This window comes from Quercus lobata, chromosome 4, assembly GCF_001633185.2.
Source record: "Quercus lobata isolate SW786 chromosome 4, ValleyOak3.0 Primary Assembly, whole genome shotgun sequence".
Classification (NCBI taxonomy): domain Eukaryota; kingdom Viridiplantae; phylum Streptophyta; class Magnoliopsida; order Fagales; family Fagaceae; genus Quercus; species Quercus lobata.
In genome coordinates, this window is record NC_044907.1 from 74,395,505 (window position 1) to 74,412,245 (window position 16,741).

General features: G+C 34.1%; 1 protein-coding gene across 2 annotated transcripts; it reads left to right on the forward strand.

Annotated features, from left to right (window-relative positions):
* The first annotated feature begins 11,629 nt into the window (after nucleotides 1–11,629).
* LOC115988158 (zinc finger CCCH domain-containing protein 17-like) lies at nucleotides 11,630–15,643 on the forward strand. 2 transcript variants are annotated; one of them, XM_031111803.1, is made up of 8 exons: nucleotides 11,630–11,756; nucleotides 12,238–12,838; nucleotides 13,218–13,403; nucleotides 13,497–13,598; nucleotides 13,980–14,132; nucleotides 14,617–14,796; nucleotides 15,038–15,135; nucleotides 15,214–15,643. In XM_031111803.1, the coding sequence occupies exons 2-8, from the start codon at nucleotides 12,239–12,241 to the stop codon at nucleotides 15,338–15,340; spliced, it is 1,446 nt and encodes a 481-aa protein (XP_030967663.1). In that variant the 5' UTR covers nucleotides 11,630–11,756; nucleotide 12,238; the 3' UTR covers nucleotides 15,341–15,643. The 2 variants fall into 2 exon arrangements, with proteins under 2 accessions (XP_030967663.1, XP_030967662.1); XM_031111802.1 differs by having other exon boundaries at nucleotides 11,630–12,838.
* The last annotated feature ends 1,098 nt before the right edge of the window (nucleotides 15,644–16,741 follow it).

The window sequence follows — 16,741 nt, forward strand, 5'->3', positions numbered from 1 at the left end:
AAAGACTTTGTTTTACTGTTTTTGTCTACTGGCCCTTACGGGTGAACAAAGTTACAAAATAAAGTGGGATTGGATGATATTCAGATCGCTTCTTCACTTTATTAGATTTTTTTGAGGTCTACTTGGAGGTTCAGAAGTCCATTTTCCAGCAATTGCTTGATTTAGAGAACTTTCACGAATAATATCGAATGTATTTCAACAACAAATCATGTGCCCTGAACCAGATCCTTATTTCTTATTAGATTACATGAATATAATTTCTTATTCAATTACACCTTTTACAAAATGTCTCTTTTCTATTAAAGAGATAGACCATAGAAAGTCATTCCACACTTCCTACACATTAAGTGCTCTACTTTAGGTTTTTAGGTGCTCTACCTGAGATTTTAAGTTTTAGCAGTTCACTGATTCAACTGTGTTTGGAATCTTGTTGTGTTTGCCCCTCATTATTGAATGGTGACTTATTAACTCAGCATGTCCAATTTTCTTCCTCAGCAATGATGTCAAGTGGACTGAATCAATGTCAATCCCAACAACAACAATCTGACTGCTATCCTCACCTTTTAAACGTGCTAATTCAACACCTTAAGAACCAAAAGAAAACAATCTGATCATTAATTTTAAATTCCTAAATGAAACTTGTTGAGCATAATTGACGTAATTTGGAGAGTAAACAAGTATGTAAAGAACAGGTAAATTTGGTTCAATTTTAATAATTCAAAGAAAAACATATGATTACCTTGTACACCGAATACAATTTGCATGGCCCTAGACCGAGCATTCTTTTTGCTATTATTTATTCTGACCCGGATCACTACCTTTCGCTGAAAAAAAAGTTGGAAGTGTCAATTATTATGTAATTAAAAGCATGCATGACTATAATTTCAATTCTTTTCGGTCATTATGCTTACTAGTGCTCCGAGTGTGCGTCTAGAGAACCATACATTCTCATATACTCTCAAGCCGTATTCCTTTCTGCGTGACTGACTAGGCTGATGGCCAAGTTCACTTTCCAGAAGAAATAAAAAAGTAAGAGGTTGAAGTTTTCCCTGTGCTCAACAGTTTTCTTACTAGTGACAAAGTGCATTTGGTAGCTCTATCTGTGAGTCAAAAATGTGAATTTGGAGAGCATTCACATCTTGCTGCGGCTCAATTGCCATATCAGTTTAATCCGGAGCTTAACTTGGCTTTGGTATATTTATAAGAGAGATATTAACAGATGCTTTAAACATGTTTGGATAAAGGGTTTGGCTTACCTCTGGTATTTTTTTAACTAAAATCTCCTTTTAATTTTTTTTTTAAAAAGTACTACTAGTGATAAGTCAAACATTTGGATAAAATGAGTTATGTATGGTAGAAGATAATTTTTGGACATTTTTTAATGGGAAAAGTTAGAAAAGATAAATGATCATATCATTGACATAAAAAATGTTAAAATTCTTTAAAAAATAATTAAATTCAACATAATTATAGATTTAATTAAGAAACCTTACATTAAACAATACAATAGAATCATTTTTACTTTTTTAATTTTTAAATTCTCTAATTCAGCAAAAAACAAATTTATTAAATTCTCTACACACATATATTTGAATTTAATTAGATAGCCTACTTTTACCATTTGAACTTTTACTTAACAACTAGTGTGGGGGGCACGGGCAAGGCATGTGCTACCTCTTGAGTGAAAAAATTAAGATAAAATTTTGGCAAAACTAAATTATTGATCTCTAAATTTTACCTACTAAGCACTTTTAGTTCCTAAAGTTTCAACTAAGCACTATTAATCCTTAAAGTTTCTAAACTAAACACAATTAGTCCCTCCACGAACTCTTTTCTCCCCATCGCCAAACCACACCCCTTGAATCTCTTGACCAAGAGCCCACCTCCCATGTATTGGCTGGGTACATGTAGGTGATGCTCTAGGCCTTGTACGAGTGCCACTACCATTTGGGTTTGTCTTGTTTCATTCCCATGCCATTTCTGCCACTCCTGTGCCGTATTCTTCTGCCATGCGTATTTGGTAATGTTTGTTTTCTATGGCATGAAGCATGTGTGGGCTTTTGGGCTTACATTACTTTTCTTCGCCCCTCTGCGGAATGGGCATTGTTGAGATAAGGGCCTCTGCCCGTATAACCTATTGGGTTCTTATTCTTGCCATTCCTCCTATTCTTCCCATGGGATTGCTAGTTGTTATTCCTCCCATGTTGGCCCATTGGGTTTGCTACATCTTTTCTTGGGATTCCTCGGTTCACTTACTTCATCTTTACCTCTTATTCTTCTCATGGGTCTGCTGGCTGTTATTCCTAACATGTAGGCCCATTGAGCTTGCTACCTCTTTTCTTAGGCTTCCCCGACCCACTTATTTCATCTTTACCTCTTATTCTTCCCATGGGCCTGCTGGCCATGTTATTCCTGCCATGTTGGCTCATTGGGTTTACTATCTTGCTTTTATCTTTCTTATTTCTTTTTCCTTCCATTTCCCTTCTTGTTGGGCTTCTTCTATTATTGGGGCTTTCATAAAAAATGGGCAAAAACATTATCTTTATCAAAGATAGCTCCATCAAAATTTACTTTGTAATAGAGAGATTAGGAGCTGTCCATGAGGGTACTTGTCGAGTCGGGTGTCCAAGTGCAATCATAGGGAGGATTGAAAATTCCAGTATATATTCTTTCGCTTGTTCCAACAATTGGCTGAGGGTGATAATTTGTTTACCTAATCAAAGATTAAATCATATTGTACTTTGATTAAGAGTGTAAAGTGGAGGGTTTTGCTAATGGTGTTAGGCTGCTTCCTGCTGCACTAGGCCCAAGTTTTCTGGACAAGGAAGTTGGAACCGGTTCAACTGTAACTCAATTTGGTCTGGCTTATGCGCAAACTATGCCTTTTTTGCTAGAAACATGCTTGCGGCAGGCAGAGCTGTTTCAGATAAGTTGTGACAGACAAACATAATAACAAAATAAAATATCCTGACTACTTAATAGAAAAATGACCAAATGATCCCTATTCAAGAAGCATAATCACGGTAATAATATTTACTTTTAGAAAAGAACAAAAGGAACAAATGGTAATATATATGGGTGAATCAAAAGGTAAGAAGTCAGATTGAATCCAGTCCACAGGAGCAAAACCAAAAAGGAAAGAACGTTTCTTTTCAATGTAATTAATCTCCTAGGAAAGTCCTGTCGTGGAAATTAACTACCTTGAGGGAAATGGACCTAAATGGTTGATGTACAAAGGACTCCTCTTGGTTTTGACAGAAAGCAGGATCTTTTGAGGGAGAAAGGGAATCAATCTATTAGTGCATGTCTGCCGTTCTAATACTCTATCTATTTTCTTTCTGGTTGTTCTCTTTTATTTCTTTCCCTTACACTCGTTTCTTTTCTATTTCCTGGTATATCTTTTCGAATCCCTATTCCTTAGTTGTGGTTTCCATTTTTGTTTTTTTTTTTCTTTTTTGCCCACGGCAAGGTTCCCTTTTTATAGTGCTTGCCGTAACCGGATTTTACTATTTTAGCCTTTAACCTCCTTTGTCTGGTTTGGGTGTACTGGCCGACTACCACTGGTCCGTCTGTGTGCCACCCCCCATCACCAGACAAAGAAGGGTATTTTGTTTGTTTGTCTGCTGTGGCTCCCTTTTCTGCTACGGTCTAGGTTCTTTCTCTCTCCCTATCCCTTATGGCATGCACCTGGTGGTTCCAACTCAATTTGCTTCTTTTAGGTAGCATGTCATCCCAGCAGGACACTTCCCCTAAAAGAGCCTGAGCCGGAACCTCAAAAATGGATTTTTCCCCTCTCCCTACCACCAAACCATGCCTTCTTACCTCTGACCCACAACCTCACTATGCCCTGTATTGGCTGGGTACAGGCTGGTGGTGTCTGGACCTTACACGTGCCTCCCTTCCATGTGTGTCCAAAATCTGCCTGCTACTCATTCGTCTGCCGTGATTTGGAGGCTTGCCTGCATAGTCTGCCGTCTATTTTCTTTGACCTTTTATGTGAGCTGTTTTTCGATTTCTGGCTTCTCTTAGGAGCTAGGTTTTATTTGATACTGGGTCTTACATTTCTTTCGGCCCATTTCTTGCCATATTACTCTGTCATTCCTGCTGTAATAACTCAATTCTGCTGGACCTCTTCAGGCCAACCGTTTACTTTTTCTCCCAGTGGCTTGGCATGACCATTGGTTTTCCTACTTATAGGCTCATGTGTCCCTTTTGTCATTCTCTTGGGCATCCTTGGCCCATTTGCTTTCTTTGAGTTTCCTTGGCCCTTTTACTAACTCTGCATTCCCATGGGCTTTTACTAACTTCATTGGGCTTTCCTAGCACAATTACCTTATTCTCATCCTTGGGATTCATAGGCTTGCCATTAACCCCCTACTTTTTTTGTCTGCATTACTTTGGGCCTGCGGTGGCCCTTTCTCACTTTTCCATATCATATACTGCCCATGGGTATGCTATTTCTCTCTTTTCAGACTCCTTTAAGCCTACTTGACTCTTCAAGGCCCATTTGTTTATTTCATGGGTCTGTGATCCATTATTCTTGCCATTTGGACCTAATGGTTTTGCTATCTGTTTGCTAATCATTTGCTGCCCTTGTCGTTGGGCTTTCTTCTTTCTACTTGAATTCTCAAAAATGACCCTCAATAGAGAATACCATGGTTTCATATTGGAATTGTATTCCAAAAAACCACAAATTTTGGGAAAAGGAAGAAAGCATATGAACCACGTCCTCTTGGTGATTATAGATTTCTTTGTGAGAATTGATATTCTATTCATAAAATTTTTGCAAATTAAATCATACATCCAATTGATGGTTAACAAGTTGCATGATGCATGAGACATAGAAACTAATTTACTAATGTACTCCCTCTAGCAATTTGAAAGACTAATAACTTTTACAAGAGCCTTATAACTCAAATAACACATCAAGGATTTAAATTCCCACACCTCCAATTATAGAATTGTGAAAAAAAAAAAAAAAAAAAAAAAAACAATGAAATTAAAAACCCGAATATAACCTTATAAATTTTCCTCTTAAACTAAAATACCATATCCATTGTCTTCTGTAACTCATCCCGATTTCCCTAAAAATTCCCTAACTCTCTTCCACAAGACCCATCTTACTGTGCTTGACCCGACCCACGCAGACAAGACCCATTGCAAAGAGCACCGGATCCAACAAAGTCATACTTGGTGAGATTTTGTGACACACCGTTGTTGTTTGTTGTGCAAAGCCTTTCATCATTGTGGTTCGGACGTCGACCCAAAACAAAACAAAAAATAAAAAAGAACGAAATCCTTAGATTCTACTTATTGAATTTCTAAGAAATCCAATCATGCGAACTGCCAAGCTCCTTCAATCAAAATTTAAAATAACTCTTTTAAGTTTTGAGTTGTAAATAAAATTAAACAAAAAAATAAAATAAAATAATCTCCATTTAAAGCTAGACTCAATTCCATGCAAAGATTGTGTGGCCGGAGAGTTTGGCACTGAAAGCCAGACTCTCAGTTCCATGCAAAATGTAGCTTTATTGGCAATTTGGCACCTTATAAAGTTCCATAGGCGTTTTGCAACTTAAGAATAGGAATAAAAGAATTTCGTGGGTTGTGATGCCTAATATGGTTTAGTCGAGGAATATGAATTGATGATTTCAGTGCGTTTAATTTAAGTGGAAGAATTTGTCAAAATGCATCAAAGTTTTTATATTTAATAATCAAGTATCATCCATATATATGCATTTGGACTTAACATGTGTCCTTTGCTCTTCATGGATCGACAAGATTAATAAACTCTGACCACTTTGGGATACTCAGTCTCTATGACATTGCTGAAATGGTTAAACAATAACTAAGTGAATTCTATTCTTGAATGAACATATAAGCAATCAAGAGACTTTATTACAAAGTCCTTGTAAAAATAAGATGGAGGGAGGTGGTAATAAGTTCAATACTTACACAGGTTGCCCCTGTGATTTATCATCAAACATTAACTTTAGCTTTTTTCTTTTTCTTTTTTTAAATATAACTTTGTTTATTTTAGTTTTGAAGTACTTCTTAGATTATGTGATTTGTCAATTTTGTCAGACTAAATAAAAAGTTACCTTATCAAAAAAAAATAAAAAATAAAAAATAAAAATAAAAAGTTACATTCTTAAGTTGATTTGTCAATTTGGCTAGACTAAATTGCAATTTACACTTTTAAATTTGATAAATTTGAATTTTATCTTTTAAAGTTTCAAAATTTTGGATTTACATCCCTACCATTTCATAGTGTTTGCAAAAAGACCCTTCCGCGCCCCTATTCATGAATGAGGACACCATTATGTCACATTATCTCAGAACAAATTTGGTTTTGAATAAATCAATTAAATCTTGAAATTGTAGTTTATCGAGTCACCATCACATTTAACTTCAATTAAATCTTGAATAGTATATCCAATAATCTTGATTTTATAATTTTTGACATTCTTAATCAATTCAATTTTCTTTGCTTTTGACCAATCACACCTTACCCCAAACTTGGGTTAGCTATTATAAACTTCAAGCAAAAATTAAAGTCTTCTTTTCCACTTATTTCAAACCACTGTTCAATTTCAATAGAAAAAAAAAACCAACCTATTCCACAACTAATTGCTAATAACCCACAAAAATGCAAGAACGGAGGCTAGCATGAATCCAAACTGTATAGTAACTAGACAGAATCACTGATGACCGTATTGACTGGAGTCAGTCTATGCAAAGGGACCCATGCTATGGAAAACTAGCTTGCTTTGATTGGGAGACGATGACACAATGAAAAATCCAAAAATCTTCCAGCTAGAGAAGCAATATTTCTTTGATAGTAATAGGATCTTGAAATTTATGAAAAATAAAAAAATGTGCTAGATGCTGCTGCATTAGGAGGCTAGAGAAGCAATATTTCTTTGATAGTAATAGGATCTTGAAATTTATGAAAAATCCAAAAATGTCCTTGATGCTGCTGCATTAGGAGGAAAATCCAACTATTAAAAAAAAAAAAAAAAATCCAAGATATATGCTTTTACACTGAACTAATCTTCTTCAACTTTTTATTACTTGTAGCTTTACTCCTTGTAACTTCCATTGTTATTGTATCCTTGGTTCCAATGTGACCCAATTATATTTTATCATCCACTTACTCTCGTGGTAATTATCCAATATGAGATTTTTAAGAGTTCACAAACTGCATCACTCCCATGCGAATAATGATGTGGCAACATTTTTTAATTAAAAAATCTTAAACGTCTCTCCTCTCCATTTAAAATTAAATTTCTAGAGCAAACTTGTTCTCATGTGGCTGAATGGGCATTGAGTTATAGGGGAACTGGATTTGATCCAATTCATACCTTGTACATATTATTGGGGACCTTTAACATGGACATCAGATGAGGTGAGGTCCCGATTATTCCCTTAATTGGTGTTCATCATTGCCTTTCGTTATCACCAGAAACTTTGTCTCCACCTCGTGCATCTATAGATCTAGTCCCTATATGTCTTGTACTTCGTGGTTTATTGAATTTGCAAACAAAATTAAAGTTTCTTTGCTTTGTCTTTTCTGGGTCTTTGAGCTTGAAGCTTCAGGCCAAGTTCATGGAGAGTGCCATAACCGAATAGTGTGAAGTTGAAGTATGGATGTTGGCAACGGCGACTGGATCTGATCAGTGTGGGAGAATTACAGACTAACATGAAGTGTGTTTTGGTTCAATAGTAATTGCTAAGCTGGCTTTGCACTTGTTTATAAGGCAATTTTGACACGTCTTATTTTTATTGTGCCATCTCATACATATTGCAGGAATTGCATGTTAAGCAATTGCATATAGCCTGCACTCCTAAATAATGTTGCCACGTCATTAAAAATATGTCAATTCATTTTTTCGTTAGACACATAAGCAAAAAAACTAAAGAAAGTTAGTGGAATGACCAATTGTGCTTCGTTTTGAGATTTTAGGGACCAATAGCGCTCAGTTGAAATTTCAAAGACTAAAAGTGCTCAGTAGATAAATTTCAAGGATCAATAATGTAGTTTTGCCTAAAAATTTTATTTGAAGAAGTATGAAACTATATATATAAAAGATGTATGTTATACAAAATCAATATCATTTGTATAATAATTTTGATACCTATTTGTTAAAAGCAATATCCACTCATTAAAAACTTTTAAGAATGATAACAAATATCATCATCTTTCAGTAATAAGCAACTGAGTTTTGCTAAAACACTATCGCCATATTTAAATTTTCGCAATGAATGATGTTATATGCTATAATTGAAACTCTTTATCAAATACCTTCAATCATACACAATGAAAATTTTCTCATTCATACTTTCTTCTTTATCATTCTAAAATAGTCTAGGTGCAATCTTTAGCTTAATTAGTTTTTAATGAACACCAATTTTAGGCAAAAAAAAAGGGGAAAAAAAAAGATAACAAAAGACAAGGAAATAAAATACCTTATATTACCATTCCAACTATCTAAGCATTACTATCATCTAAAACTCAAAATACGTGAAGGAAATTTTTGAGATGTTAAAATTTAGTGGTAGTATTTTAGACATTACACAATGGAATATTTTAAGAAGCATAAGCTTTCATTAGGGTTTAATTGAGATAATAACAATATGACATATTTGTTTTTTTCCAAAATATTAAGGGGGAAATTGCTTGATTTTAAAGTTTAAGGAGGAATTATGAATTGTCCCAAACATAAAGGATGAAAAGTATTTTAATCCTAAGTTTTTTTTTTTTTTTTTTTTTTTGCAATTTTGGCTCAACAAAAATTGACTAATAAATTTTATTTTTTCTAGAAATATAAAGAATGGCACAACATTTTCATAAGACCTTTATAACTTTGTTATATTTTACTTTAACTTATAAAGAATTGACACCTTAGCAGTTGTGAAAATATTGTAGCGACAACAAAATGTCTTAAAATTTATCACAAGAGAAATGTTATGTCCACACTATTTTCATTACAAATCATAAGTGGTAGATTGTTATGGGTTGTTATTGGTGGACAACAAAGTAATTTCATTGGTAAGTTTAAATTAGAATAACAATTTATCACCTAAAATTTGTTATTAAAATGTTGTAAAAAATGTTGTGGATATAGTTTTTTTTTTTTTTCCACAATACCTTTATTTTAATTGTGGTAATAGTATTAATTTTTTTTTCCAAAATACCTTTATTTTAATTGTGGTAATAGTATTAAATACTAAGTGTTACATCAACAATATTTTTACAACAAATTTTCAATTGTATGTTATTAATGATTTTAATTTGAATCCACCACTAAAATTATTTTTCCTACCAATACTAGTAAATAATAACTTGTTATTTAAAATTTATTGTGAAAATGTTGTGGGTATAATATTTTTTTAAGGTAAAAAATTTTTCTTTCTCACTAAACTCACCTTTTTGGCTGGTCTCAAAAGTAAAGGTTGAATAAACCAAATGTACTATAGCTAGAGCAAGGGACAAACTTAGGATTTCAAGTTAGGAGGGGCCAAAGTATAAGAAAAAAAATATTCGAAATAGGCATCTATATAGTATTAGCAAATTATAAATATACAAAATTGTTGCTTCTTAATACATTAAAATGCAATCATCTACCAATAAAGACTAAAACAAAATAATGTCTTTTTAATACACGGTTGGCTAGGTTTTTTTTTATTTTTTTATTTATTTTTATTTTTTTATTAAGGTTAGATCATTCATAGTAATGGTACTAAAAAATTTTAACTTTTGGCATCTCAAAATACTATGTTATCTATTTTACCATCTCACTTTACAGTACACCCAACATCAAATATTCTATTTTTTTACCACTTCATTTAAAATAAAATAAATATTCATTAAAATAATAAGGGAAAAGAGAAAATTTGAGTTTTTTAATTGAAGGAAGAAAGATAATTTTAATAAAATATTGTATTAAAATAATCTTAATAGTTAACTGTAGTTTCAAAAAATTTAGTTTTATCTTCTCAAACAGCACATGGTTTTTTGGTTCTTTAGCAGTAAAATAGTTTTTTTTTTTTGGCTAAAATACAACTACCATTATAAATGTTTTTATTATTTTTGTTAAGTTTTTAGGTTAGATAGTTACTAATTAGGCTGAGGAGAAAGAGAGGGCCTAAAGTTTTGGACAACAGCCCAACTATAAAAATAAAATATATAATAAATAAATAAAAATTGAGCTTTTTTTTTTTAATAAATAAAGTAATGTTAAGAAAAAGCTTGCCTCATTTATTAAGGAACCAAAAAAAAAAAAAAAAAAAAAAAAGTGGCTTAGAGCATCAGCAATGGGGCTTGTATATGCCAAATGTTAGGAACTTTTGGCATTTAAGCCCCAAAATTGCTCAACAATGGGAAGGCCAAATGCTAAAAGGCCAAATTTATTTTGACATATATATAGCTACAGTACCATCTCAAATGTAAGATGGTACTGTAGCTGAATTGCATAATTTTTTTTTTTTTAATACTCTCATTTCTCTCTCCTCTCTCATTTTAACTCGGCAATTTCTCTTTCCTCTCTCATTTTTTTCTCTTTCTTTTCTCTCTCTTTCTTTTTGCTCTCTCTTCTTCTTGCTCTCTGATTCTTCTCAATATCTTCACTCTCTCTGGTAACTCTCTAGATCAGCGTTGGGTTTCTAGATTGGTGGTGGGTCTCTAGATCGGCAGTGGGTTTCTAGATTGGTGGTGGGTGGGTCTCCGCTTTTTTCCTTCTCCGACAACTCTCTCTCTCTTTCATTTTTCCTTCTTCGCGTGGGTCAACAAAATCAACTTCCTTCAAGCTTCCCAGCGGCAAATCTGCTTCCTTCGAGCTTCGGCGGTGGTGGGTCTGGTTTTTGACCGTGGGTTGCTGTGTTTTTTTTTTTTTTTGGTGGTGTTGATGGGCAGAGAGGGTGGTGGTGGTGGTGTTGATGGTCAGAGGGCAGTAGGTGTAGCGGCGTGGTTCTGGTCTTTTCTCTAGGTTTTTTTTCTTTTTTGATGTTGACGGTAGATTATGGATTGCTGGTGGTGGTGGTGTGCAGCGGTGGTGGTGATTGTGGTTCTTGAACAGAAAGCAAGAGAGAGAAAGAATAAATAATGTTCTTGGGCTTGGTGTTTGGGTGATTGGTGTTTAATGGTCTAGTTTTTTTTTTTTTTTTTGGTGTTGATGTTAGATTATGGGTTGTTGGAGGTGGTGGTGGTGTCAGGTGTGTGTATTGCAGCGACGGTGGGCGGTGGTCGGCATGTGGTGATGGTGTTTTTTGTAAAATTTGTGGTTGTTGAACAGAAAGAATGAGAAAGAAAGAATAAATCACTATGATTGGAGGATATATTATTTTAATGAGTAGAATAGGAAAATAAAAGTTTGGGATGTTGGAGATATTATAAAATGATATGGTATAATTGATAAAGTAACTTCTTGAGATGTTAAAATAAGATGAGATATAAAAACAAGATGAAGATGCTCTTACAGGCTATAGCATTTTTTAATGACCCATTAGGATTTTCGTCCCCCTCAAAAAAAAAAAAAAAAATAAGATTTTCGAATTAATACCAACGGTCGGAAGGGGAACCTTATTTCCATTATAAATAGACACCGCCACTCTTACTTTTCAGTACTCTTCGTATTCTCTCTCTCTCTCTCACTTTTCAAAATTCAAACCCTAATTTCCTCTGTTTTCCATCGGCGATTTGAGATTGTTTCTGATTGAACGAAGATCTCGGCGGCTCGATTTTCAAAGTCTCTCAGGTTTGCTATTGCAATTAGATTTAGATTTAGAATTTCTTTAGCTATGATCGCACCGACTTTTGTAATGATCGAATCTATTCTCCGCCTTAGGCAATGTTACCAAAGTAATTTACTTTCTCTAGGGTTTGCCGATGGATCGGCGATTAGGTTTTGGAAGTTTGTATTTTGTTATGTATTTGATAAGGGATTTTGGAATTTTCTATAAGCTGTTATTGCCAAATCAGAATTTCAAGATTCTTCGGCTTCTCTAGGGTTACTGTTATAGCAAGAATCCTAAAAATGGTGGAACTGGGAATTTTCTGGATACTTTAGTAGGGTTTCTGTTTTGGGAGAACTGAGAATTTAAAATCCTTGATTGGTTTTTGATTTGGAAGATTTTCTTCCATGGAAGAAAGAGATTGGTTTTTGTTTTTGGCTGCTTCACTTTGTGTAAGGCTTTATTCATTGGTTACCTATTCCTGTTATTTGTGGGTGTTTATAGTATGGAGATTAAAACTGCAAGAAGAGGGCCACAGGGAAAAGAAAGTTCTGTTTTTGATCGATTAGGAGCAGGACGAGGAGGGCATTTAAACAACAGCAGCAACAAGATATGCAAATTTTGGCTCAGTGGTAGATGCCTTAAAAACCCATGTAGGTTTGCCCATTCAGAAACACCTGATGTGACCACCATTCACCGTCCCAGGCAGACTCCTTACTACCCTCACTCCAGCAACGCTTTAGTTTCGAATACTTGGCGAAGGGCTCCTAGGATTTCACAAAATGTTCAGGAGAAGGTTGTTAACCACAAGTCTTCCGAAAATGTTCCTGGGAAGTCTGAATCAGACTTGGATGATATTAAAAAGAAGTCGCCAGAAAGCGTTTCTGAGAGTTCTTCAGAATGTTCTGTTGTTGAAAATGATTCTAATCTGGAGAATGTGGTTGAAGAAAAGCCTCTGGAGCATGTTCCCAAGAAAACCGCAGAAATGGTTTGTGAGTTCTGGGTGCAAGGGACGTGTGTCTATGGTGATCAGTGCCCTTACCTACACTCATGGTTTCGTGGGGATAAGTTCAAAAGGTTGGCAGAGCTTCAAGGGCACAACAAGGTACCTATTTGTGTTTGATGAACTTTATGCTTCCATTTCCATTAAGATTTTGGTGGGAATTTTTTTAATTTGGAATCTGATTTAATAATGAGACCTGAACTCAGTTTATGTAAAAGTTAAACTTGGCCTAGGCTAGCATAATTAGTTGTTTCATCATTTGAATACTAATATAGCCCATTCATGATATCTAGATTATAGAAATATGATTTGTTCCTGAATAAGAACATGGAGCATTATATGCTTCACTGCTATTTTTACAATGGGATTCATAAATGACAATTGATAGAAGACCAAAAGATATTGTTGGTTTATAGAAATTAAATCCTAGATAGAGCAAGTTGTTTTTGAAAAACCATATTTATGAGTTTTTTCATGACAGGCAGTCAGCGGAATTGCACTTCCTCTAAGATGCAACAAGCTTTGTTCAGGTAGCAGTGACGGAACAATTCGGCTTTGGGACTGCCATACTGGTCAATGTGCTAATGTGATTAACCTTGGTGGCGAAGTTGGATCTGTTTGTAGTGAAGGCCCATGGCTCTTTGTTGGCATGCCAAATGTTGTGAAGGTGAGCTTAAAACCAAGTAATGTTGTGATTTTTCCTTTTTTTTTCCAGATTTTGTCAGTTCAACCTTGATTTGGCGTGTTGGTGATGCTGCAGGTGTGGAATACTGAATCAGGTGCTGAATACAGACTCAATGGACCTGTTGGGCAAGTCAATGCATTGGAATCTGTTAATGATTTGCTTTTTGCTGGGGTAGAGGTAAGCCACTTTACTAATAGTTTAGAATTCTTGTGTTCTCTTACTAGCTTTTATTCTTTCTAGTGGATTAAATTTGAGCAATGTAGTGGTTATCGTGCTAGTCTCGCACGCTAGAGGTTCCCGGTTTGAACTGGGGCTAAGATGATACTGTTAAAGCCATTTGCTTTTACTTATTAAAAGAAAAAAAATTCCATATTGATGCTCAGGGTCTCGCTAGATTTTGGTGTTAGAGTGTTTCATGTGGGTTATATGCTGTCCTTAAATCCATTCACTTTTCAACATTGTTTTATCCTACTTGCTTTTTACACCATTGTTCCATACATAATTTATATTCTTATTAAAGTTGGTCCGAAATTAATTTATTATTACTTTCAATTGCAGGACGGTGTTATTTTGGCATGGAAAGGCACTTGCGAAAGTAATCTTACATTTCAACTTGCTGCAACCCTTAAAGGCCACACACATGGTATAACATCTTTAGTTGTTGGAGGAGGCAACAGGCTGTACTCAGGTTCCAAGGACCATACAATAAGGGTTAGTTTTTTCTCCTTAAGATTTTTTTTTTCCTGTTGTTCTATCTTTTATGTTATGAGTAGTTAGTATTTGAAGAGAGCTTGATTTTTGATCATTGGTGCTCTCTTCTGCTTTACCTGCTTCTGCTATACTGGAAGGACTGTGATTGGATGGTATCTCATTTAGACATGGTGCTGACCTTTTTTTTTAGCGATTCTGTATTGTTCTTGATCGATTTTTCCCCTTTTCAAATCTTGCATAAAACTAATATGATGTACTTACCTCATGTATTTTGATTAACTTAAATTGATTAATTGAGTTCCACTCTATAAAACTTAGCAATATGTATCTGTTGTGATACTGATATGATTATAATTGATTAAATATCTTCTTTTTTTTAGTTGTAGTTGTCATTTTCTTTATATGTGCACAAGGATCATATATTATGTTTTGAGATACGTCGGGAAAAAAAAAGAATTAATTTCTGTTCTTATTTTTGTTTCAGGTTTGGGATCATGAAAATTGGCAGTGTATTATGACACTGAATGGGCATGATGATGTTGTGAAGTCTCTCATGTGCTGGGATAAGTATTTGTTCTCTGGTTCATTGGATTGCACAATAAAAGTTTGGGCTTCTACTGATGATGGCAGCTTGGAAGTAATCTATACTCACAGTGAAGAACAAGTAAGCTATAGAACCACAATTAGTTTCATTTACTTTCTTATTTGCTTCCCCCCTGAAATAATTGAGGTGTGCTACAGTCGTTGAGCAGTGTTATTAATTGGTCTGGTAATGGCAAAATTGTACTGTTATGTCAGAAACTCAATAGGTGTAGTATTTTGTTGCAATGCCATGTTGTGGATATTGTAGCCTTTGTTTTTAAAAAGTGTCTACTAATTGGATGGCATGATTTTTCTTGGTACAGGGTATCCTTGCACTTTCTGGGATGACTGATCCGGATGTTAAACCAATCTTGTATTGCTCTTGTAGTGATAAATCTGTCCACCTCTATGAACTGCCAACGTGAGTACAATTTTCCCTCTGAAAATCTTTCTTCTTTTCCCTCTTGGATTTGACTAATATTAGTGATTTTTGTTTTAGATTCACTGACAGGGGCAGATTATTTGCAAAACAAGAAGTCCAGACTCTTCAAATAGGTCCTGGGGGCCTCTTTTTTACTGGGGATCAGACTGGTTTGCTGACAGTGTATACATGGCTAGCAGACTAATGGTTGAGACGTGCCCAAGACTAAGACTTGTAAAGCAGTGTTTTTATTAGTTATGGCAAACTGTGTACAGTATTTTGAGTACATTTTCCAATGTACAGTATTTTCAGCTTAGAAATTCTTGTTCTTATGAACATTGAGGATAAAACAATGTAATTTTGTTACTACATAATGAAAATAAATATAGCTACATACCCTAAGGTAAAGACTTTGGTTTACTGTTTTTCTCTACTGCTCCTATGGGTGAACAAAGTTACAAAATAAAGTGGGATTGGATGATATTCATATCTCCTTCTCCTTGATTTATTAGATGTTTTTGAGGTCTACTTGGGAGTTTCAGAAGTCCTTTTTCCAGCAATTGCTCGGTTTGGAGAACTTTCACTGATAATATTGAAGAAATGTACTTCAATTTATGATTTGCTACCCATTCGGTCATCCAGTTATTGCTCAAGCCTGAGGCAATGAGCACAAAAACAAAATATTTCTTGAAAATTTTGTAATAAAGTTTATAAGCGGCAGGAAAATGAAGTACACAAACAAAGAGTAGACCAATAACCATTAAAAATTTCAACAATTTTTAATTTTTTTTTTTTAAAAAAAAAAAAAAAAAAAAAAAAAAAACTGCATTCTTGACAGGAGCAAATATGTTGCTATTGATTTCAGTATTTAGGGATAAAGAATTTGGGAATGGCAATTTAGCCTAATGCATATGAGAACGTGTATAGGTTAAGGAAAAATGACAAAGAACAGGCTTACAACTGACAAATAAATTATCAAAACAACAATCAAGGTTGATAGAGAACAAATAATGGTCTTTCTACCGCCAACTAAGTCTACCAAAATTAAGGATTCATGCGATCAAAAGATTCTTAACAAACTCACGTAGGGTCTAAATTTCCTCTTTTTTTTTTTTTTTTTTGCCACCCAACTCCATTGTTGTCACCCTATAATAATCAACAGTATTAAAACCCGATAAACGTTATATTCACGTGGTTTTCTTATATTCGTTTTCATATATGAGTTCTATTTGAACTCAAATTTGTTTTTTAAAACTCAAATTGATATTTGTAGCATTGTTTGTGGATCTGGAACTTATTTTGAATGTTGTGAATCATTAATGCACGTGGTTTTCTTATATTCACATTTTCATATATGAGTTCTATTTGAACTCAAATTAGTTTTTTAAAACTTAAATTGGTTTTTTTTTTTTTTTTTTTAATTTTAGTTGAATGCTAACTTAGAATTTTAGAAAAAAAAATTATTATGATTTAGAGCCTAAAAAAAAAAAAAAAAAAAAATTAACTTCCACGTAAAATACTACCTACTAAATAGGACCACACTTTTTTCATCATTATCCTTTACATATCATTATCTTTTCTTTTATTTTATTTTATTTGGTCAGTT